Below are 22,594 nucleotides of genomic sequence, written 5' to 3'. Positions count from 1 at the left end.
GCCCCACTGGGTCCCCTCACCCAGGCCTCTCTGTCTACATCTCCCAAGGGTTGGTCCTTGTGAAGGGAAAAGATTCAGAAGGAAACCCGCCCCTGGCCCTCATGCCTCTAATTGCCCAGATGGCTGTGGGCAGATTCTCAGTCCTCAATTTTTTCACCTGTGACCAGGTGAAGGGGGGCTCGAACCAGGTAGTGAATCCAAGGGATGTTAACGTCAGTGCTGCTGGGGGACTGCGGTCTCCCAGGACTGGACCTCCAGCAGAGCATGGTTGCCTCCTCCTGCCCTCTCCAGCTGAGCGCTGCAAGTGGCCAGCCCCCCCCCATTCCCTCAGCAGGGGGTTAGCACTCATTTCGGCTGAGTTCCCTCTCCCCGTCCAGCTCCTCACCTCACCAGGGCAGGTCTGGGGCACGGGCCGGCTGGTTGGAGCCCCAGAAGCCTGGGCAGTCAAGGGGCGGCCTAGGGCCTGGCAAACAAATCCAGGATGTGAGTATGAACCGGAAGCTCGGCCAACCTCCCAGCACTGCCTTCCTGCCCACTTGGTCCTGCTCCTGCTCCCGGAATAGGTCGCCACCCCTCCATGCTGGGCTCCCAGGGAGTGGTAGCTATGCTACTTTGAGCCCTGCTAGGGACCTATTGTGTGGGTGTGCTTGGGGGAGGGAGGAAGATAAGGGAAGAGGTTGAACTGATAGAGGGTGTCAAGAGACCCCTGAGTTGGCCAGCCACCCAGCCAGAAGTTTCTCCCAACAACCGTGCCCCTCCCCTCAGCTGAGAGAGCTGACATCAGCTGGCAAACCTGTTTTCCCAGTTGTGGGTCTAGGCCCGCCCAAGGGAGCACCCCCTTTCTGCCCTTCCTTTCTCCTCACAGACCCCAGGCTCAGACCCGCCCGCCCCCCTCCCTCTGTGGGCCCTGCTCAGCTGGGGGCCACAAGTGGGGAAGGTGGCTGCAGGTGGCCTCTGAGGGAGGAAGGAGGGCCAGACTGCCCCTGGACATCACTTAGTCTGAGCCCCTCGGGGCCCTGGTGGGGAAACTAAGGCGGGGTCATACCAAGGTCATGGGACACATTTGGAGTAGAGTCCATCAGAGCTCCAACCCGGTCTTCCTCCTGTGTTCCATTGCCCAGGAAAGGTCTAGTCCTGTGGGCAGGAGGCCTCTGGTGGGTCTGCACCCTGGGATGGCACAAGCGGTTTCCTCTAGCGTGGAGCCTTCTCTCTCCCGTTTGAGGGGTCTGTTGTCTCCTGTCCCCCTGACCAAGCTGGACCTCAGCTCAGGCAGGTCCCCATTTTCACCCTCACTGTGCTTGCTGCTTGGCAGTTTCCCCACACCCCACATTTCGAGAGGCCCCTTGGGTATCAGCTGAGTGGCTGGATGCAGGACGCAGAACATTAGTGTCGCCCTAGGATGCCAGGGGCTTGGGAAAGCAGAGCCCTTGGATTTGGGGAGGGAGCTCCCACTCACCCACAGCAGTGACCGGCCGCGCCACAGGAGGCTGGGTTCGGGCCTTGTGGGCAGAGGGGATAGGAAGCCCAGGAGCGAGCACCTGGAGAGGCCAGTTGTCAGGAGGTGGGGGGGGGGGGGGGGGCTGGGCGAGGGGCGGGGCTTCCCCAGGGAGGGCTAGGAGCGGGGCAAGGAGAGGAGAACTGGGAGCAGCACCCAGCAGGCTGGCCGCTGGGCAGCATGTAAAAGTTACGCACAGTAACATGCAAATGAGCAGCCCCTGTTTGGGCTGGAGCGAAGTGTTGCTCAACAGCCCCCCAGTGAAAGGGAGCGCTGGGGGGCCTGACGCCTGGGGCACTCAGGGCCACAAAGGTCAGGACAGGACAGACATTCAGGTTCCAGGTGGGCAGCCCAGGCTGAACTCTTCAGTTCTGCCATCGAGGACTCAGGGTTCCAGGGAGGTCAGGTCAGAGCTGGAGTTGACCTTGCTCTGCCCACCCCTCCCTGGTCCCTCACCCTGACTGATGAGCTCTGTTGCCTCATGGAAACCTGGTCAGGCCCTCTGCTCCCTCTGGGACCTTAGCTGGGTCATATGCCTCCCTGTGCCTCAGTTTACCCTCTTGAAACGGGAAAAAGGAAGGTAGAATAGCCTCCTTAGTGCCTGTACCTCAGAGGGGCAACCAGGGTTTCCTCTTCCCTGCGTTTATTACCAAGGCAACTGAAGGGGGCAGGACTGAGGTGATGGGGAGACTAGCACAGAGCCCAGGCTTGGGGGGGAGGTGCTGGTAATCCCTGGAGTTGTTATGGCAACTGGGGAGCTGATGTGGAAGTGTGGGGTCCCCATGGAAACAGGGTCGGTTACTATGGGGACCCTGGAAGGGAATTCTTGGTTTCCATAGTGCTAGGACAAGGGGAAGGTTAAGCCCTGGGGGGCATTATGGAGACCAGAAGGTCCACCCCTTGCAAGACCCCGTCCCCAGGTAAGGGGGAGAGACTGGCCCAGCCATCTGGGCACTTGCACCACTGTGACTCAGTTGCCCCTGCCTCTGGCAAAGTCCCCATCTTCCTGCTTCCTTCTTTGACCTGAGGTCCTCCCAAGTCTGACCTCCAGGCACCCTGGTATAGCCAGAAGCCACCTTTGGCTTGACATTGCCATCCCCCTCCTGACGCTGAGTGGGGAGACCCCCAGGCCTGAAAGAAGTTATCCTGATCAGACCCCACCCCACCCTGTCCCATTTCTGCTTGCCTGTCCCTGGAAATGGGGTGCTCACTATGACCCAGGCAATTCTGACTAGGTGGGGTCACCCACTTTGGAGCCACAATCTTCTCTCCTTACCCTGCTCCTAGCTCTAACCTGGGGACCACCCACACCTTTCCACCTGCCTGGGACAGCCACCCCTGAGACCTTAGCTCTGCCAGTGAACCAAGGTCTGCTACTCATTGGTCACTCGTGGAAGTGGGTGCGGAGAACATTAGTGTCGCCCTAGGATGCCAGGGGCTTGGGAAAGCAGAGCCCTTGGATTTGGGGAGGGAGCTCCCACTCACCTTCTCTCATGCTGGGGGGCGGGGTGTGGTTTGGAGGAGCTTTACCTGTGAAGCAGGTGTGGAGGGATGGATTTCAAGGGGCAGCTGAAGCACAAAGAGATTAATGGTAAGTAACAAGCTACTGAGTCTGAGAACCAGGGCTGGACTCCGGAACCCGTGCCCTCAACCACTGATTGGACTTGGCAGCCCTTTCCTCTGAAGTACCAGACAGGGCTGGGTCTCCAAAAGGTGCCGGCTCTGGGGAGCATTCAGGCAGAGGAAGCATGGAGGGCAAAGCGTTTGCAGACCTGTGGGTGTGGGGACAGCGAGGAGTGCCCTTCGGCTGGGCCATCTGGAGGGGAAGGAGGGCTGAGACATGAGGGGAGGCTGGAGACCTGACCTAGAGCTTGTGCTGGGGCGGGTGACTGGAGGCGCACGGGATGCCAGGTGGTGGTTGAGGAATTTCTGTGTATTGCACCATTATGAACTGGCGAGAGGAGGTGACAGGGTGAGGTCGGGGTTTGAAGCAAGGTCTAGGTGTCCCCTCGGGTCAAGCCAGGGCTGGTGTCAGGCCTGGGGCAGGGCAAGCAGGTAGAGGGGCAGCACGATGTCCAGCAGCTCAGTCGTCCCTGTCCCCCGACAGACAGCACCCCCACCCACCCATCCATGCCACAGCCGCCTGCCCTCAGCCCCCCTGGGGTACCTCCTGCCGAAGTGGCAGTTCCATGCCCACCCAGGGACTGTTTGGGCCTAAGTAGCCCTTGGGAGCTCCCCACCCCCAGTACTGAGTGCCCTCAAGGCTGGTCAGGCATAAACTGGGGGCCCCTGCAGACATGATCATGAGTGTTCCCTCCTCCTGGGGTCACTGACCTCCCCCTCCCCACAGCTTGCTCCCTGGCCCACATGGCCTTGGCACCACTTACACCTGAGCCCCAGGGCCTGGGGAGGAGCGCGGCTGCTCCTGACCTGCCGTCATGGGGCCCTGGCCCCTTCAAGTTAGGGACTGGGCTGGCCCTGCCCAACATTCCTGCCTGGAGCTGGGAAGGGGGGGAGGAGCTAGTCGAGGAGTGTGGGAAGCCCAGGCACCACAGCCGCCTCTCCCAGCTCTAGACCCCTTGGCATTCAGCACTGCCACCACTGTCCCGACCCCTGCAGGGACTCCCATACCCCCCAGCACTGCAGCCGGAAGCCGTGGGGCCCAGGTCAGAGGCGGGACAGGCAGATACCCCTATCCCTCCCTAGTACTATGCTTTAGAGACCCCTCATGCTCTCCCAGAGCCGGGAAGTCTACCTTGACTGCCACAGCCCTGAACCCAGCCCAGCCTGGACCTGCTGGACAGGCCGTGGGTGTGGTTCTAGGGACAGAAAGCCAGGGTGTGCAGAGTGTGAGGGGCCCACCCAGGTTCTGGGAGGGTCAATCCCAGTGATGGCCATGAAGAGGCCGGCAGGCTCCTGCTTAGGTACTAAAAGCCCAAGTCACAGACGGCAGTGGGGCATAGGGTGGGCAGAGGCCGGGACCGGAGGATGTGACTCAGATGGAGAGGGGTGGAGACGCTGGAGAAGCAGCTGTGATTGGACTGGGGGCCTGGAATGCCAGGCTCAGTTGAGCCCTTATCCTCAGGCCAGGGTGGGGGGACGTGGTCAAATTTGGGCTTTCAGGTGCTCAGCAGAACGGCAGTGGGCAAAAGGGACCCACATTTTAGGTGAAAGATGTCTGTGGCTTGACTGGGGGTGGTTTGGGGGTAGAAAGGGGGGGGGATGGTGTGGGCCAGTTTTGAAGGTAGACCAGGATCTGTGGGGTCACTGAGGCAGGGGCTACATGGTCAGCTTGGACTGGCTGGCCAGCAACCATGAGTGGTCCAGGCCTAAAACAAAGGTCTGGCCTTCAGCGTCCTCAGAGGAGTAGCTGAAGGGGTTGTAGTGGATGAGGCATCCTCTCTGGAGCCCCCCTTTTCCCCACATGCAATGGGAAATGTTTCCAAGAAATGGTCTAGGAGCCCTGGCATGCTCTGGTGTTTCAGGGTGGGGCACTTCGGGGTCCTTGAGGAGGGCCGTGGACAGAGGTAGGTGAGCAGGGAAGCAGCCAGGGCCAGAGGGCGGAGAGAGCCCCAGAGGTAACTAACTGAGGACAGAAAGTCCTGGCGGCAGCGTGGGCCTGCACCTCGGTGGCCCCAGCCCCTCCCTCAGTTGCCTAGGCCTCAGATCTGTGACAAATGCACAAGGAAGGTGCCCAACCACAGGGTGAGGGCTGCTCTGCCTTGGTTTCTTGTGGACCTGGCCCGGTCTGCTGGGGTCTGACCCCTTCCTTCCCTGGGGCCCATTCAGTCCCTACCCTGTGGTCAGGAGCCTACAGGCAGCAGAAATGAGCCATCCACTCAAGGTAGTTCTGGAAGTCCTTGAGTTGAGGTCGGTGGCTGCAGGGACGCAGCACCTATGATGTGTCCCTTGCCCCTTCAGCCTTCTCCAGTCTGGGCCCTGCCCTACCCCCTGCCCCTGGGAAAGAAATGTGCCTTCTGGCCTCAACTGGTTCATGGGGAGCAGCAGATGAGGCTAGCACCTAGGAAAGGAGGGCGGGGTGGGAGGAGGAGCTCCAGGCCACCACCCACTCTGTGTCTGGGAGGGGCTTAGAGGCGAGAGGAGACTGGGGCCTAGGCTAGGACCTACTCAGCTGTGTCCCTGGAGTAGAGACCAATAGGGCCCGGCAGGGAGGCCAGGACACAGGGGAGGGGGCAGGGCAAAGGTATGACTGAGTCCTCCATAGCCACTTCATTCCCTAGGCCTGAGGTGTTGGACCCAGGTCAGGTAGCTGTGGGTGCCTTGAATGAAGGTCCCTATAGCAGCAGGGATCGGAACCTGTCTCTAGACTCCCAAGTCCAGACCTCATGCCAGGAAAAGGGCAGGCCACACCCAGGGCAGTGTGACCCCGCCCCTCTGCACTCCAGGCCCCGCCCCTGGTGCTGGGCCCAGTCCCTCACAGCTTCTCCTGCAGGGCCCTGGGTGCCCCGGCGGGGGCCCCCCACATCCCTGCGGTCTGCCGGGAGGAAGCGGCCCCCCTCCCCCACCGTGACTCTGCGCTTCCTGCCCCCGGCGGGGCGGGAGGGGACGTTTCCCGTTCACACCAAAGTTTCCCTGGCGGCGGACGCCCAGACTCGGGCTCAGCCACTGCCCCTCTTGCCCATGGAACCAGCTTTGGGGCCTGGGGTCCAGGTAACCAGCCAGGGTGGGCATTAGGTTCCCAGGGTGAAGTAGGGCATTCTGCCTGTGCGTGTGCATGAGTCCGCCTGGTCCATGGTGCGCATGCAGCATGGGATCCACAGTCAGGGAAGGTCTCCTAGAGGTGGTGGCTGCTGAGCTGAGAGAAGGTGCAAGGCCGAGGCCAGCCCAAGGCTTTGGATCAGGGGTGGCTGGTGGGTGGAAGACCTTCAGCCCCAGCGCCAGTGTGGCCCATAGTCACATCCCGGAGTGTGCACACTTAAGCCCCTACCCTGGCCGTGTCAGGCTTGCCCGAGTCCCCAAGGGTTAGGGAGGTGGGAGCTGGGAGAAGCAAACAGGGGGCCTTGGGAGAGTGGTCAATATGCAGGGCAGCCCTCTGACGCTGACCTTCAAACTTCCTGTCCTCCCGCCTGCCCTACGCATCCCTCACTCTGTCCACCCGCACTGCCCTGCCTCCGATCCCTGTCCACGGCACCGGGTCTGCCCCCCGCCGCTTCCTCCCCCTGCAGAAGGACCTGGGCTACCTGCAGCAGTGGCTGAAGGCCTTTGTGGGTGCCTTCGAGAAAAGCATTTCACTGTCATTTCTGGAGCCACGCAGGTGAGGCTGGATCTACCTGGAGGGCGGGGACAGGGCAGGGAGACCGAGGGTCCTCAGTGCCCTAGCGACCCCCCTCCCTGCAGGCCGGAGGAGGCAGGCGCGGAGGTACCGCTGCTGCCGCTGGACGCGCTGCATGTCCTGGCCGAGCAGCTGGACGAGGGGGACCTGGAGCAAGCCTTGCTGCTGCTCAAGCTCTTCATCATTCTCTGCAGGTGGGTCCCCGTCGCCCTCTCCAAGGCGGGTGGGCAGGTCCGGACTGCGGGCTGGAGGCGGGGCGGGTGTATTCCTGGGACCTCTCTCCCCATCCCCTCCCAGGAACCTGGAGAACATAGAGGCGGGCTGGGGCCCGGTGTTGGCGCCCCGGGTGCTGGCCTTGCTGACCCGGTTGACGGCAGAGGTGAGGTGGGCTCTAGCCTGTGGGGGCGGTGGTAGGAGGTAGCCGGGACCCAGCTGACCGTCCGCCCTCTCCCCATGCCTGCAGCTGAAAGGAGTCCCAGCATCGCAGGAGGGCCGTGGGCTGCTGCTGGAAAACGTGGCCCTGCACGCCCTGCTCCTCTGCGAGGGCCTCTTTGACCCCTACCAGACCTGGAGGCGCCAGCACAGTGGGTGAGAGCCGGCCCACCACGGAGGGCCCGGAGGAGGCTGGGGAGAGGATGGGAGGGGGGTGGAGGGGGGAGGGGGCCCAGGGGTAGGTGGGAGGGGTGGAGCGCCTGGCCTCACCCGGGGCCCCTGCCCATTCCCTACCCATTCCCTACCCCCACCCCCAGGGAAGTCATCAGTTCCAAGGAGAAGAGCAAATACAAGTTCCCGCCAGCTGCTTTGCCCTGTGAATTCAGCGCCTTCTTCCGAGGTCAGGCCCCGCCCCTGCCCCTTTGGCCCCACCTGGCCCCACCCCCAAACCTGAACCCCTTCCTGCAGTTCCCCATCCTGGAGGCCGGAGGGATGGGACACCCTTTGTGGTGTCTGCCAGCAGGGCTGGGAGCACCACGGGACGCCAAGGGGGCTTCCAGAGGAGAGGGAGTTTAGGGGCAGAGAGGAGAGAAAGGGCAGGTCTGGGCAAAATGAGTACTTTCTTTTCGGGGCTGGAGTGAAGGCCTCCCATAAGGTGGGGGAGAGCAATTTCTTTCCCTCTTCCCTCCCACCTCCTGGGTCCGAAAAGCCACTGGGATCTCACTCTGATCTGGACCATCTTCAAACTCCCTGGTCCAATCCCTTTACGCCTGTAGGCACCACCCTTCCTTTAGACAACGTCTACACCATCTCCGCTTCTTGCTCCCACGGTCCTGGAGGAGCTGAGCCCCAGGACATCTCTGGCCCCTGGGGACCCTCTTCTCTCGGGTCCCCTCTTTTCCTCTCATCAGAGGGAAGCTGGCCAGGACATTAGATGGGACGGGGCAAGATGGGCCTGGACTGGGGGGCAGGCCAGGCTTGGTGAGGTGGTGGCCTGTCAGCACAGAAGGTGTCTGAGTGTCTCTGGGGTGCCCTATGTTGCTGCAGGCCTGGGGTGTGGAGCAGAGGCAACAGCTCCGAGAGGGGAGACACTCCCTCCCCCCTCCCCCCAGGGAGCTCCTGCCTCCATTCTCCCACAACCTGAGCGCTCTTCTCAGAACAGACTGGATTTTGTTCCTGTTGCCCTCAGTCCCTCGCTGGTGGCCTGGCATCTCAGGAGCAGATCCTGCTCCTTCCACAGCCTCCCTCTCCAGCCCCACTTGTCCTCTGTACCCTGTCCTTTCCGTCCCGAAATGCAAGTAGCTATTCCATGTCTTTCCCTACTGTTTCCTCTCCCTTCCCAGGCCACCTGCACTCTCAGGCTTTAGCTCAAATGCCCTGTTCCCAAGGAGCTGGCCCACCCCATCCCACCTGAATCTAGTGAGCCCTGCTCTTGCCCCCCATCCCCCACCATACACACCACTCATGTGACCCAGGGCTGGTCCCTTCTGCTCTCTGAGTTTCACTCTGTGGCCTGGCATCCTGTCCAGCTTTGCTGGAGCAGGGCCAGGTGGGCCTCCCACATAGGAGACCGTGAAAGCCCCTAGAAGTCCCCAGCGGGGGCATGGGTGGGGGTGAGGGGCATCTGTATGGAAGATACAGCAAGGTCCCCAGAGCAGGTCACAGGAAGCTCCAACCGTCACAGGGTAGCGGGACCAGATTTGTATCTGAGAAGCTAAACCCTGGGTTGCCATGGGGAAGTGGGGTGGGGTGTGTGTGTGCTTACCCTGGGGTCCCCACTTTGGAGATTAAGGATCTGGGGGACTGGCTAGGCTCTCAGGGCAGGACCACATCCCCTTCAAGCTCCCCAGAGACGGGCCGTGTCTTCCCTAGACCCCCCTAGCAGAGAGCCGTGACATTTTAGAACCCCAAGGACAGAACTGGGTCTTTTCCCTCCCATGGGACGTCCCAGCCCTCTCCTGCCCACCCCAGGGCTCCCCCCTCTTGGGTAGTTCCTTGCAAGCTTGGTGACGTCCTCCTGTCCTGCCCACCCACCCTGTCCAGAGAGCCTGCAGGAAGCTGATGGCCTACCTCCCATGCTGTTGCTGTGTCTCGTCCACCTCTTTGGTGCCGTCCTTGCAGGAGGGAAGGTAAGCCAGGAGGAGCCTGTGGACCAGAGGGTGGCCGCCTTGGGGTCTCTGCCGGTCGAGCCCCTTGACCACTGCCATCTCTGCCCACACCTGCAGGAGAACGGGCAGATGGCCGTGAGCGCTGGCTCTGTGCAGGGCCTGTTGGGTGTGGTACGGGGCTGGGACCACGGGCCGGTCCAGGACCCCCGCCTAGTGCCGCTGACGTTGGAGGCACTCGTGGGGGCTGTACATGTCCTGCATGCCAGCCGCGCGCCCCCTCGTGGGCCGGAGCTCCGCACCCTGCTTGAGGGCTACTTCCACATCCTTAATGCCGACTGGCCGGCGGGCCCAAGCCCAGGCCCCGAAGAGGCCCTTGTCACCCTACGGGTCAGCATGCTCGGTGGGTATGGGCTCCCAGGCTCTTGGGGAGGTGGCTCCAGCAGGGGAAGGTCCGAGCGATGATGGAAGGCAGGACTGGGCAGCGTAGGAAGAAGGTGTGAGGCTGAGCAGCGAGGTCGCTGACAGGGTGGAGCGGGGCTGACCCGAGACCCCTCCACAGACGCCATCCCCAGGATGCTGGCGTGTGAGGACCGGCCGGTGCTGCAGGCCACCTTCCTCAGCAACAATTGCTTTGAACACCTTACTCGCCTCATCCAGAACAGCAAGGTGGGCAGGGCCCGGCTGTGGGTGGACGGCCTGAGACCCCGAGGCTGGGGAACCACTTGTGGGGGCTACGCTGCTGCTGAGCAAGCCTGGGCTGGACCGGGCTGGGGTTTTGTGGCGAGCGGGGCGGCCTAAGGCTCGGGATGGCTCCGCACCCCATAGGAGGAAGGACCTACGCACCCCACGCAGAAGGACAGGAGCTGCCCTGGCCCCTCGTCCCTCTTTCCCCAGCCCCAAGTCCAGGGGCAGGAGGAGGGCCCCGCTGTTTTAGATACAGTACCTACTCCTGCCCACTTACCTGCCCCCTGCCCCCCACCCCCTGGCTCTGTTCTGAGCAGGGCATGGGCAGCTCTCGGATCCCTGCCTTCCTTAGTGCCTAGTGGGGCTCTCTGCCTGGGTCTCAGGGCACACATAGCCTTCCCTTGGGGGCAGAGTCCTGGACGCTGCCGTGGTCCTGCTCTAACCGCCCTCCCATCTTCCTCCTCTTCTCTATCCTCTGCCTCCTCCACCTTGTGCCCTCCCCCTTCCCCACAGCTGTACCTGCAGGCCCGGGCGCCCCCTGAGGGGGACAGTGACCTGGCTACCCGGTTACTGACCGAGCCCGATGTCCAGAAGGTACCACCTTGGGGCCGACCTGCTCAGGCACTCACCTCCTTGGGCACCCACCCCCTGTGGCTCCCTCTTTGAGCCCTTCCTGCCTATGCAGGGAGAACAAGCAGATATGTGTAAGGCCTGCTGTGGCCTAGTGATGGGGCTGGGTCCCCCAGGCTGTTTCACCCACCTTCCAGACGCTTATCCTAGGGAATGGGCGGGAGTGATCCGTACCCTACCTAGTATTAGTACTGGGAGCTAGGGTTTGGCTTTGCCAAGCTGGAAGGAACCTTCGAAACTCAACCACCTACCCCCCATTCCCAGAAGGGGAAACTGAAGCCCAGATACTAAGGGACATGGCTGTCGTCACTCACAGAAAAGGAGGTTCCCCCACATGGGCCCGCTTCTTCCCGTGGATCCTTGTAGCGGCCTTAAGCAGGTCACTGGGAATCCCTCATCCCCTTGTGATGGGCTCTCTGCCTCACCCTGCATGGGAGCTGAAGAGGCAGTAAGCTGTCAGGGGCTCTGCATGGAGAGCCCTCTCTCTGGGGGCTTAACACCTGGGCCCCAACCCCTAGAGGCCCCCCGGCTTTGTCTTCGTGAGGCAGCCCCCTGTGGCTATTACTCTTGCCTGTTTTCTGGGAGCCTGCATATCTGTTATTCTACAAAGCAGTCAAGGCAGCTGAGACCCCTGGTTTTTACAAGTAGGAAACTGAGGCCTGGGGAGGGGAAGCAGGTTGTGCGAGGTCACTTGGGGAGTCAGGCCCCATGGAGCCAAAATACAGCCTAGCAGTCTGGCAGCTGTGGACAAATTCTCTAAGCCCTCCTGACCCCTCCTCAAACCTCTGGGGTTGAGGCCAACCCAGACCCAAAGCCAAGTGAGCAACATGCCAATGAGCAGCATGTTTCCAGCTGTCAGGTTCGGCCAGGGTGAGCCTCAGTGTCCCCGCCTGGATCTAGGGGTAAGGGGGAGGGTAGGACTCAAAGGTCTCGAAGGTTCTTCCGGTTCTAACCTCCTGTGATTGTCCCTAAATTTCCCGACCCCCTGTCAATCATCATGGGTGATGGAGCACTTGCCTGCACATGTGTGTCTCGCTTGGGTGGGGATGGGTGGGGACTGAGGCCTGTAGGCCTACCAGGCAGTGGGGGACAAAGGGGATACAGCGAGAGGGTACCCTGTTGATCCGTCCCAGGGAGGCCCTTCCCGGTCTTGGTTTCTTCCCTGGCCTCTTTGTCAAAGTGGGTCTGGCCAAGCTACCCTGAGAAGGCCCTCGGGTCAGGGTGAGGGTCACAGTAGTTCGGGCAAGGAGTAGAAGGCCTAGCACCCCACTCCCAAGGCTTCCAGCCAGCTCAGCTACGCGCCTCGGGACACCTGCTCCTGGCCCTACGGCAGGAGCAGGGGCTGCGGGCTGTAACGTGCCGGCACCTACTGCTTCTGACTGCCCCTCCCCACCCCAAGGTACTGGACCAGGACACAGATGCCATTGCAGTGCATGTGGTCCGAGTGCTGACCTGCATCATGAGTGGCTCCCCCTCGGCCAAGGTGAGGACACTGCAGTCTGGCTACCGTAGGGGTGTGGGGTAGGGGTCAAACTGCCCGCGTGTCCCCAGAACTGGTCTGGTTGGTGGCTGTTAGAGCGAGGGAGCTGAGGAGGCGGGCATCTTGCCCTGTGGGGCGCAGCTCAGTGCTGGCAGCTGGACCTCCTGGGTCGGGGCTGGACTGGGGAGGATACTACTTGTGGGCCAACCGCCATCTATAGCCTTCCGAGGGGGGACCCTCAGCCCCGCTTCCATCCGCAGGCCCTTGCCCTCGCTAGCACTGCGACCCAGGGGCAGAGCCAGGTGGGGGAACCTGGAAAGATGCTCCTTCCTCCGGAGTTTCCATGGGGTGTGGGTTTGCCCCGGGGCCCACGTACGTGCTCCCTTCTTCCCCACGCAACCCTGCACAGGAGGTGTTTAAGGAGCGCATCGGCTACCCTCACCTGCACGAGGTTCTGCAGAGCCACGGCCCCCCCACCCACCGGCTGCTGCAGGAGCTGCTCAACATGGTGAGGGCCGGGGCGTAGGCTCAGGGTCCCAGGGGTGGTCAGGACTGACTCAGGGTTACCACGGAGGGTGAGCTCCCCACCTTGGGGGCTCTGTTGGCTGTGGGCAGTACGTACTGTGACCCGTGGCCCCGGGATGTCCGACCACAGATGTCCCTGGGCTGAAGATCCGGGGCATGGGAACCAGACCCCCAGATCATCCTGGGAACATGCAGTCAGGGTTGAGGCCAACCCGGACCCAAAGCCAAGGCTCAGGGCGTTAACGGCGCCGGAGGCCCGTCGTAAATGGGGGTGCGTGTGCTCGTGCCTCCGACTTTCCTGCGCCCAAGCCGCGACCTGCGCGAGCGGGATGGGATAGCTCGCGTTGCTGATCCACCGAGACGCGGCGGTCCCGCGGTCGGCGGCGCGGCCCGTCCCCTGCTAGCTGCCCGGGAGCCATCACATTCTCTCCACCCACAGGCTGTGGAGGACGACCACGGCAGATGTCCACCGCCACCGGTCGTCAACGAGCAGCCCGTGCTGCTGCTGGCGCAGTGGCTCCCGGCACTGCCCACGGCGGAGCTGCGCCTCTTCCTCGCCCAGCGCCTCCGGCGGCTGTGTGACAGCTGCCCGGCCAGCCGGCGTACGTGCGTGCAGGCGGGGCTGGTGGGCCACCTGCTGCGCACGCTCAGCGCGGGGGGCGCCTTGGGGACCCACTGCCAGGAGCAGCTGTTGGCGCTGCTGCAAGCCTTGGGCCGAGTGTCCCTGAGGCCCTCGGAGCTGCGCTGCCTGCTGCGCCCCCCACCGGCGCTGGAGTCGGGGTGCGCCGGGACTGAGGCCCGGAAGGCCAGACACGCTGGGGCCGTCCTCCGTGCGTTGTCGGGCATGGCCCGGCGCCAGGGGCCCGCGCGAGCCCTACACTACTTTGACCTCACGCCCAGCATGGCGGGGATCATGGTACCCCCCGTGCAGCGCTGGCCGGGACCCGGCTTCACCTTCCACGCCTGGCTCTGTCTGCACCCCGCGGCCGCGGCCCCCGGCCCGGCCCCCTCCCGGCCCCTCCAGCGGAAGCAGCTGTACAGGTGGGTGACTGCCAGGGAGCAGGGCCCAGTGCTAGGGCTGAGCGGGGAAAGCAGCCGACGTAACTGGCTTGGCCTGCCCCCAGCTTCTTCGCCAGCAGCGGCTCAGGGTTCGAGGCCTTCTTCACGGCAGCTGGGACGCTGGTGGTGGCCGTGTGCACCCGGAAGGAGTACTTGACCATGAGCTTGCCGGAAGTGTCCTTTGCCGACTCCGCCTGGGTGAGCCTCTCTCCTCGTGTGGCCCAGGGGGCTGGAGGAGGCACCAAGTGCCAGCCCCCAGCCTGATGTCGTGGCTTCCTATTCTAGCACTGCGTGGCCATTGTCCATGTGCCTGGGCGCCGGCCCTTCAGCCAAAACCTGGTCCATGTCTACAAAGACGGCCAGCTGGTCAAGACGGCACCCCTTCGCTGCCCCTCCCTCAGTGAGGTGTGCCAGGCAGGGTTTGGGGAGGCCTGGGGTAGCTGGGGCATCTTGGACAGGGTGAGGCCTGGAGTGTCCCCTCCCCCAACGTAGGCCTCAGACTTTAGCCTCTGGGGTCTGTGCGGCCGTGGGGGTCCCTGTGAGGAACTGGCTGCAGGTGGAGCCCCGGACTTTGTTGTGATCTGACCACTTCCCCAACCCTGGCCCCGCAGCCTTTCTCCTCCTGCTGCATCGGCTCTGCTGGGCACCGCACAACGACCACCACCACGGGGCTGCCTACGCCACCAGTCCCCGCTGCCCTGGCTCCCACTCACCCCTCCCTTTCCCGCTCGCAGTCGGTCCCGGCCACCGCAGGGCTTGGCTGGGGGTCCGGGCTGGTGGCCCCCCTGCAGGAGGGCAGCATCAGCTCCACCCTTGCAGGCACACAGGACACCCGGTGGGGCAGCCCCACGTCCCTGGAGGGTGAGCTGGGGGCCGTGGCCATCTTCCACGAAGCGCTGCCCGCGGCGGCCCTGCGAGCCTTGTTCACCTTGGGTATGCAGCACCACCCACTGGGCCCTGCCCCGGCCCCAGCCCAGACCTGGGGGGTGGGGGCTCCTAAAGGGCCCGGGGCTAGAAACTAGGGGTCCAAGAGGGAGAAGGCGTCCCTGGGGGTGTATGTCCTCTGATCAGGCAGAGAAGAGGCAGGCTCTGGGTGGGGTTTGGCCAGAGGCCCAGCCAGGTCTGAAGCCCCCTGCCCACCCCACAGGGCCCAAGGAGATGGCACCCTTCAAGCCCGAGGGTGAGCTGCATGAGCTTAGCACCAAGCTGCTCCTCCATTACTCACCTCAGGTATTGGGTGTGGGGCAGTGGGCTCGGCGCTGCTACCTTCCCCTGCCCCCCACACTCCGTGTGCCACCTCCTCTTCTAACTGACCCTGGCTGCCTGCGCACCCCCTGCCCCCAGGCTTGCAGGAACAACATCTGCCTGGACCTGTCCCCCGGCCACGGGCTGGATGGCCGCCTGACGGGCCACAGGGTGGAGACCTGGGATGTGAAGGTGCATGTGCGATCGGGAGCGCGGGCACACGCGTGTGCGGGGCAGGCTGGGGAGCCGCCCCGGGCCCCGCGAGGTCACTGGGGAGGCCCGCTCAAGAGATCCAGACTCCCCTGGACCCAGCTTCCCAGACTGGACGGTCAACCGGGGCGGAGTGGGGCAGGAATGGCCGGGAGCTGCCCTCCCACAGCCAGCCCTTCCCCTAGGATGTGCTGACTTGTGTGGGAGGCATGGCTGCCCTGCTGCCCCTGCTGGAGCGAGTGGCCTCACAGCCCCAAGAGGCCGAGGCAGGTCCAGCTGAGACACATGACCTCGTGGGGCCCGAGCTGACCTCTGGCCACAATACCCAGGGCCTGCTTCTCCCACTGGGCAAGTCCTCAGGTAAAGTGGCCCCGGCGCCTGGCTTAGGGCGGCGAGGGAATCTTGGCATGATAAGGAGGCTGGGGGGCCTGGGCCTGTGACACTGACAGGCCCTTGACGCATATCTGTCCCCTTCGTGGTGACCGGTAGAGGTGCGCATGGAGAGGAACGCCGTGGCTGCCTTCCTGCTGATGCTGCGGAACTTCCTGCAGGGCCATGTGGGGAACCAGGAGAGCCTGGTGCAGTGCCAGGGGCCGGCCATCATCGGAGCCCTCCTGCGCAAGGTGGGGCAGGCAGCGGGGGCCTTGCCCTGTCTGGCTGAGGGGACTGCGTCAGGGGGCTAAGGAGGGGAACCTGATGTTGTCGGGGAGAGCCTCCTGGGAGAGGGGGTGGCATCTGAGCGGGGCCTTGCCAGGCTTGGCAGGGTTTGGCTGATGTCCCAGCCCCCACTGGGGCAGGGTACCCGCCCGGCAGGCTGGGAGCTTGCACCTCAGAGGCAGTGGGGGGCCGCAAGAGGGCTTTGAGCCGGCAGGATGCTCGTGTCCATCCGCCTGTGCAGGGCAGGGTGGGTGCTTGGAGGCTCGGTGGCACCCAGCCAGGGCCTGCCCCCTCACCCTGGCTCCTTCCACTCCAGGTCCCCAGCTGGGCCATGGACATGAACGTGCTCATGTCTGCCCAGCTGTTGATGGAGCAGGTAGCAGCTGAGGGCAGCGGGCCCCTCCTGTACCTGCTGTACCAGCATGTGCTCTTCAGCTTCCACCTCTGGAGCCCCAGTGACTTCGCCGTGCGCCTTGGTAGGTGTGGGGACTTGGATGGGGGGACGCCACTGGGCGGGGAGGGGGTAGAGGTTCTGAGAAGTTAGAACCCCACTCTGGGCCATCTGAGGGGCCATATCTGCCCTGGGGGGATCTGGCAGGGACCTGGCCCTGAGTCCTCTTATGATGCCCATTCAGGCCACATCCAGTACATGTCTAGCATAGTCCGGGAGCACAGACAGAAGCTGCGGAAGAAGTACGGGGTTCAGTTCATCCTGGATGCGCTGCGCACCCATTACAGGTGAGGCCAGTGGGGGCAGATGGGCCGTGGGGCTGACACAGCTGCCTCTGGCCTTAGGGATGGGGTTCGGTCCCCCGGCTCACCTGCCTGCTCTCCCTGCTCTCTCCCCTCCATTCCCCTGCGTCCTCCTGGCCCTGGGCGGCTGCGCCTGTGGGGACCGGCCCAGCCCTCCGCGGGAGCACCCCCTAGCGGCCGACGACGTGCGCACAGTGCAGACTTCACTGCTCGGCCTGGTGCGGGAGTTCCTGGCTCGGAGCTCGGCCACCGAGGACATGCAGGTGGTGCTTAGCTTTCTGGCAGCGGCAGCTGATGATGGCCAGGTAGGCTGGAGGCTGGTGAGGGTGGGGCCTGGGTGAGGGGTGGGGTGTGGACCGTGTCGAGGGGAGCAGCCGGCCCAGAGGAGCCTTTGGATCCCCCAGGTGGCGGGTGTGCTGGACCTGCTGCTGGCGCTGCTGCAGGGCTCACCGGCACAGGAGTCTCTGGCCGTCTTCCTGGTGGAGCAGGGGAGCCTTGAGGTGCTGCTGGCTCTGCTGGTGCGGCCCAGGGCACTGCCCCAGGTGCCCGACCGAGTCTGCAAGGTACACCCAGCCTGCCCTGGCATCCCATTTGCCGTGGCCCCTGCCCAAGGGCCAGGGAGGTGGAGCAGGCCCCTCTTGGAGCTACAGTCCTGCGTGGTGCCTTCCCCCCTCCAGTCATTCCTTCCCCACGATGACAAACCCCCTATGACCTCCCCCCCCCGACCCCCCAGATCCTGCGCAAACTGCAGCAGAACGAGCGCTTACCTGAGCGGAGCCGTCAGCACCTCCGGCTGCGAGAGTATAGTCTGCAGGGGCTCATCGCCTGCCTGCCGGAGGGGGCTGCTTCCCCCCAGCTCTGCCAGGGCCTCTACAGGCTATTCCTGGGGGCAGGTACCACCCTTCCACCCGGGTGAGATGGGGCCAGGAAACGGGGCAGGTGGATAGAGGGAGGGCGTTGGCACAGGGGCCCAGGCTGGGCCAGCGGGGAAGCGAGGTTCCCCTCCTGCGGTCAGTCCCTCAGGGCCTCTCTGCCCATCCTCCCAGATTGCCTGAATCTCTCAGATCTGTTGGCCGTGGTGCAGCTGTCCCTCCAGGCTGACCTCAGCGTCCGCCTGGACATTTGTCGCCAGGTGAGTATGGGGGGGGGGGGGGGGCTTGCGGGGGGGGGGGCTTCTACCATGGGGGCTTCGCTCTACCTGCCCGTGAGGAGGCCTCCCCTGCAGAGGCCCTAGGGTGGGAGTCCGGGGGCAGACCGCTGGACACGTCCCTCACCTGCTGTGCCCTGGCCCGGCAGCTCTTTCACCTCATCTACGGACAGCCAGACATAGTGCGGCTGCTGGCCCGACAGGCTGGCTGGCAGGACGTGCTGACCCGGCTGTACGTCCTGGAGGCGACCCCAGCCGGCAGTCCCCTGCCCTTCTCCCCAGAGCCACCCACTTCCCCAGAACCAGCCTTAGGCCAGCCACCCACCGAGTCGCCTGAGACTTCGGACGTCTTCCTGCCCTCGGAGACCCCCAGCCCCGACCCTGATGCCTTTTACCACGCTCTCTCCCCGTTTTGTACACCCTTTGACCTGGGCCTGGAACGGGCCAGCGTGGGTTCGTGTAACATGGCCGGCGGCGGCAGCAGCAGTGGGACTCTTACTCCGGCCAGCCAGCCCAGCACCCCTTCCCCGCTGGATGGGCCCCGGCCCTTCCCTGTGGCCCACGGCCGCCACAGCTCCAGTCTCTCCAACGTGCTGGAGGACGGCAGCCTCCCAGAGCCTGCCATCAGTGGGGACGATACCTCAAATACCAGCAACCCTCAGGTGAGGCGGGCCCGCTCTGGGACACCGGGCGGGCGGTATAAGCTTTCCAAAGGTGGGGTCCTCCCTGACATCGGGGCTGTAGCCGCCGGTCGGCCCCGGTGCCGCCCCCTTGGAGCTCTCATCTGCAGTTGTGTTCCCGGTGGGGTCCCGGAACAGGACAAATGATGCCAAGCCAGAGTGGGGGCGCCAGCCAGGCTTTGGGGAGTTCTCAAGAGAGCCTGTGGGGCAGAGACTTTACAGGGCCCATGGGCAGCGTCGCTCTAAGGGCTCTGCCTTGTGTTTCCGGGTTTGGGGATGGGTTTTTGCTTATACTGTGGCATTCTTCCAGAGAATTCCAGGACAGTTTTTTGGGGCCTGTGAGAACTGTGGGGTAATTTTGTGAACCCCTGAGGAACCCCAGGATCCTCCCTGGAATTCAGGCGGTGGCTAAGGCCCCTACACCATTCTTCCAGGCCCCAGGCTGTCTGTTGGCTGAATGCTGTCCCTCCTGGTAGGGACACCCGGTAGCGGTCGGCAAGGGGTGCTCAGCGGGGATAGAGGGAGAGTCTGCAATTCCCTCTCTCCCTCCCCCGCCCCCACCCCCCACCTGTGCCCACAGCAAACCTCTGAGGAGGAACTGTGCAACCTGCTCACCAATGTGCTGTTCTCGGTAACGTGGCGCGGTGTGGAAGGCAGCGATGAGGCTGCCTGGCGGGAGCGCGGCCAGGTCTTCTCAGTGCTCACCCAGCTGGGGGCCTCAGCCACACTTGTGCGCCCACCGGACTGCATCAAGCGCAGGTGAGGAGGCCACTTGGGAGGGTGAGGGGCCTCCGGGAAGCCTAAGGGTGAAGAAGGCAGTCGGACAGACCCCCGAGTCCCTCATCCATCCCCAGCCTCCTGGAGATGATGCTGGAGTCAGCCCTGACCGACATCAAAGAGGCCCCCGTCGGGGTCCTGGCCAGCCTCACCCAGCAGGCGCTCTGGCTTCTGCGCCTGCTGCAGGACTTCCTGTGTGCGGAGGGCCACGGTAACCAGGACCTGTGGAGTGAGAAGGTGCGGTAGCTCCGAGGCCCGTGAGCCGCAGGAGTCCGCGTGTCTCCGTGAGCCCGCGGGCGTCCGGTCCGGGAGGTGGACGAGTGCACGGGCGCACTCGTGGGTGCATCAGAATGGTGTCTGTGTGTGCAAACCCCACCTGGCCCCCAGACTAAACCTTACCTTGCTCCTTCCCCATGGGCTGCTGGCCTCCTCTGATGATGGCTGCCTGGGTTATGTGGCGCTGCAGCTCTTTGAAGGGGTGTGCAGTCTGCTTGACCGTCTGGGAGCCTGGCCACACCTGGCCAACGGCACCGCGGATCTCCGTGAGATGGCCCAGATTGGCCTGCGCCTCGTGCTTGGCTACATCCTGCTGGAGGACCCACAGGTGAGCCCGGGGTGGGTTCGGGTCCAGCAGGGGCAGGCGTGGGGAGTCTGGGGAGTGGCTGGACGCCACCCACACCCCCTCCCGCCCCCAGCTGCACGCCCAGGCCTACGTGAAGCTGCACTCGCTGCTGCAGACCGCAGTGCCCATGCGACGGGAGGAGGCCTGCTATGTGCTCTCCAAGCTGGAGGCGGCGCTGGCGCGTGCGCTGAACACCTCCCCATCAAAAACCACCACGGAGGACAGGGAGCCCCCAAATGCAGCCGCTGTAGCCGCGGAACGCTGCTCGTGGCTGGTGCCCCTGGTGCGCACCCTGCTCGACCGTGCCTACGGGCCGCTGGGACTCCAGTGGGGACTGCCTTCCCTGCCGCCCACCAACGGCAGCCCCACCTTCTTCGAGGACTTCCAGGCCTTCTGTGCCACACCTGAATGGCGCCACTTCATCGACAAGCAGGTGCCTGGAGGTGCGGGCGCGGGAGGAGAAATGGGGGCCCCCGGGCCTGCATCCAGCGCTGATCTCCTCTCCCTGCCCAATCCTCCAGGTGCAGCCCACCATGTCGCAGTTCGAGATGGACACCTACGCGAAGAGCCACGACCTCATGTCGGGCTTCTGGAATGCCTGCTACGACACGCTCATGAGTAGCGGACAGCGGCGCCAGCGGGAGCGGGCACACAGCCGGCGGGCCTTCCAGGTGTGCAGCCCGGGGCCAGGGGGCGGAGCCGCCCCACCCCTGCGCCCAGCCACGGGCGGGACTGACCCATTCCCTCACCCCCGCAGGACCTGGTGCTGGAACCTGCGCAGAGGCGGGGGCGCCTGGAAGGGCTGCGCTACGCGGCGGCCCTGAAGCAGCAGGCGGCGCAGCACTCCACCGCCCTCCTGCACTGGGGGGCGCTGTGGCGTCAGCTCTCCAGCCCCTGTGGGGCCTGGGCCCTGAGGTGGGCGGGGCTCGGGCGGAGGCCGGTGGGGGCGGGGCCTGGGAGGGCTGGAGGGACCTGGACCACCAGACAGGGTTTGGGGCGAGGCCGGGGAGGAATGCGGACTTCTGCAGACGCCCGTGCCCACCCGTGCCCACCGTCCCGGACGTATCCGCAGGGACCCACCTGTTCCACGCTGGAAGCTGTCCAGTGCCGAGACATACTCACGCATGCGTCTGAAGCTAGTGCCCAACCATCACTTCAACCCTCACCTGGAAGCGAGCGCCCTGCGCGACAACCTGGGTGAGAGAGGGTGTCCGGAGCGGGATCTGCCCAACCCCCTAGCCCTGCCTTGCCCAGCTCTGGCTGAGCACCCCGGGGCCCCCTGCAGGTGAGGCCCCCCTGACCCCTACGGAGGAGGCCTCGCTGCCTCTGGCAGTGACCAAGGAGGCCAAAGTCAGTACCCTACCAGAGGAGCTGCAGGAAGACCAGCTGGGCGAAGACGAGCTGGCTGCGCTGGAGAAAGCGTGAGTGGGGCTGCAAGAGCGCGGACCAGGAGTGCGGAGCAGGGCTCTACTCTGATGCGCGCATGCCTCCTGTGGGACTGATTCCTGAGCCACTTCCTCTTCGGTTACGGGGCTGAACACCCTGAAGGGACTGTCCAGAGTCGGGTGGGTGGGTGGGGAGAGCTGTCCAGCAGAATCGGCCGTGGCTCTTTCACGACGAGGCACCCCAGGGCAGGACTGAGAAACACAAACTAGACCAAGCATGGGGGCCCAAGGGAGTGGGCAGGGGCTGAAAAAGGGAAGCCAGGGGTAGGAGTTGGTGTCCTGGCAAGACATTCGGAGGCCCAGGTTTGGGGCTGGGGACCGGGGGTCCGTGGGCACTGGAGCCTGGGCAGTTCCTCCCTCTCCTCTGCGAAGCACGAGAGTCTGTACCCCGCGACTTGATGTGCTTGGAGAGTGTGGTTCTTGGGCTTATCCGGAAGGGAGTCCCAGAGCCTTGAGCCTGAAGTGGGTGCCGGCCCCCAGGATGCAGGCGGTGGAACTGGACGAGCAGCATGAGAAGCTGGTGCTTTCTGCGGAGTGCCAGCTCGTCACGGTGGTGGCTGTGATCCCAGGGCTGCTGGAGATCACCACCCAGCACGTGTACTTCTACGATGGCAGTGCCGAGCGCGTGGAAACGGAGGAGGGTGCGTCCTCCTCGGGCTGCCTAGAAGGACGGTAGGGCATGGCTGGGGTCTGGTGGGGCCGGGGTGAGTGACTGCTGCACCCAATGTCCGTCGGCACAGGCATCGGCCACGACTTCCGGCGCCCACTCGCCCAGCTGCGCGAGGTCCACCTGCGCCGCTTCAACCTGCGCCGCTCAGCGCTCGAGCTCTTCTTCATTGATCAGGCCAACTACTTCCTCAACTTCCCGTGCAAAGTGGGCGGGACCGTAGCCTCGTCTCCTTACCAGGCCCCCAGGCCCCAGCCCTGCCCCATCCCACCCCACACCCAGGTGCGGAACCAGGCTTACTCGTTGCTCCTGCGCCTCCGACCCCCGAGCCAAGGCTACCTAAGCAGCCGCTCCCCCCAGGAGATGCTGCGTGCCTCTGGCCTCACCCAGGTGAGAGACCTCGAGGGTGGGGGGCGGGCAAGGCCAGGGCCCTGTGGTTGGCAGGAGTGCTGGGCAGCCCAGCTGACTCACCTCTTGCCTGCCCCTGCCCCCCAGAAATGGGTCCAGCGTGAGATCTCCAACTTTGAGTACTTGATGCAGCTCAACACCATTGCGGGGCGGACCTACAACGACCTGTCTCAGTACCCTGTGGTGAGGGTCCACTGCTTACCTCCACCCCTGCCCCTCTGCTCTGCAGGCCCTGGTTCAGCCCAGTGTGGGCGCTGACGGTGGGCCAAGTCCTAAG

General features: G+C 64.3%; 2 protein-coding genes across 5 annotated transcripts in view; one reads left to right on the top strand and one right to left on the bottom strand.

The window, feature by feature from the left end:
• The window catches only part of CCDC12 (coiled-coil domain containing 12), a 61,841-nt gene extending 61,414 nt beyond the window's left edge, over positions 1 to 427 (bottom strand). The window contains exon 1 of the mRNA XM_021686964.1: positions 386 to 427. The gene's annotated coding sequence lies outside the window, so the exon portion shown is untranslated. The remainder of the gene's footprint in view (positions 1 to 385) is intronic.
• NBEAL2 (neurobeachin like 2) overlaps positions 1 to 22,594 on the top strand; it is a 29,174-nt gene that overhangs the window by 1,432 nt on the left and 5,148 nt on the right. For 2 of the 4 annotated variants that reach the window (XM_021686956.1, XM_021686958.1), the window contains exons 2-38: positions 6,682 to 6,770; positions 6,854 to 6,982; positions 7,086 to 7,167; positions 7,252 to 7,376; positions 7,538 to 7,620; positions 9,264 to 9,349; positions 9,446 to 9,728; positions 9,888 to 9,994; positions 10,526 to 10,606; positions 12,042 to 12,125; positions 12,532 to 12,630; positions 13,087 to 13,688; positions 13,772 to 13,904; positions 13,992 to 14,111; positions 14,318 to 14,639; positions 14,854 to 14,936; positions 15,051 to 15,143; positions 15,347 to 15,521; positions 15,651 to 15,784; positions 16,135 to 16,294; positions 16,454 to 16,556; positions 16,723 to 16,876; positions 16,976 to 17,134; positions 17,305 to 17,464; positions 17,618 to 17,703; positions 17,868 to 18,380; positions 18,979 to 19,157; positions 19,253 to 19,412; positions 19,642 to 19,779; positions 19,871 to 20,230; positions 20,319 to 20,468; positions 20,555 to 20,712; positions 20,870 to 20,994; positions 21,083 to 21,218; positions 21,723 to 21,883; positions 21,983 to 22,299; positions 22,405 to 22,500. In XM_021686956.1, coding sequence (XP_021542631.1) covers positions 6,682 to 6,770; positions 6,854 to 6,982; positions 7,086 to 7,167; positions 7,252 to 7,376; positions 7,538 to 7,620; positions 9,264 to 9,349; positions 9,446 to 9,728; positions 9,888 to 9,994; positions 10,526 to 10,606; positions 12,042 to 12,125; positions 12,532 to 12,630; positions 13,087 to 13,688; positions 13,772 to 13,904; positions 13,992 to 14,111; positions 14,318 to 14,639; positions 14,854 to 14,936; positions 15,051 to 15,143; positions 15,347 to 15,521; positions 15,651 to 15,784; positions 16,135 to 16,294; positions 16,454 to 16,556; positions 16,723 to 16,876; positions 16,976 to 17,134; positions 17,305 to 17,464; positions 17,618 to 17,703; positions 17,868 to 18,380; positions 18,979 to 19,157; positions 19,253 to 19,412; positions 19,642 to 19,779; positions 19,871 to 20,230; positions 20,319 to 20,468; positions 20,555 to 20,712; positions 20,870 to 20,994; positions 21,083 to 21,218; positions 21,723 to 21,883; positions 21,983 to 22,299; positions 22,405 to 22,500 — 6,225 coding nt within the window. Of the gene's footprint in view, positions 1 to 6,136; positions 6,167 to 6,681; positions 6,771 to 6,853; positions 6,983 to 7,085; positions 7,168 to 7,251; positions 7,377 to 7,537; positions 7,621 to 8,460; positions 8,515 to 9,263; positions 9,350 to 9,445; positions 9,729 to 9,887; positions 9,995 to 10,525; positions 10,607 to 12,041; positions 12,126 to 12,531; positions 12,631 to 13,086; positions 13,689 to 13,771; positions 13,905 to 13,991; positions 14,112 to 14,317; positions 14,640 to 14,853; positions 14,937 to 15,050; positions 15,144 to 15,346; positions 15,522 to 15,650; positions 15,785 to 16,134; positions 16,295 to 16,453; positions 16,557 to 16,722; positions 16,877 to 16,975; positions 17,135 to 17,304; positions 17,465 to 17,617; positions 17,704 to 17,867; positions 18,381 to 18,978; positions 19,158 to 19,252; positions 19,413 to 19,641; positions 19,780 to 19,870; positions 20,231 to 20,318; positions 20,469 to 20,554; positions 20,713 to 20,869; positions 20,995 to 21,082; positions 21,219 to 21,722; positions 21,884 to 21,982; positions 22,300 to 22,404; positions 22,501 to 22,594 lie in introns of those variants that run through there. The other 2 variants (XM_044921764.1, XM_021686957.1) reach the window with 2 other exon arrangements.

The sequence above is a fragment of the Neomonachus schauinslandi genome, chromosome 1, assembly GCF_002201575.2.
Source record: "Neomonachus schauinslandi chromosome 1, ASM220157v2, whole genome shotgun sequence".
In the NCBI taxonomy this organism is placed as follows: domain Eukaryota; kingdom Metazoa; phylum Chordata; class Mammalia; order Carnivora; family Phocidae; genus Neomonachus; species Neomonachus schauinslandi.
Note: the sequence above shows the minus strand (reverse complement) of the source record. Positions and strands in the feature narration are given on the sequence as shown.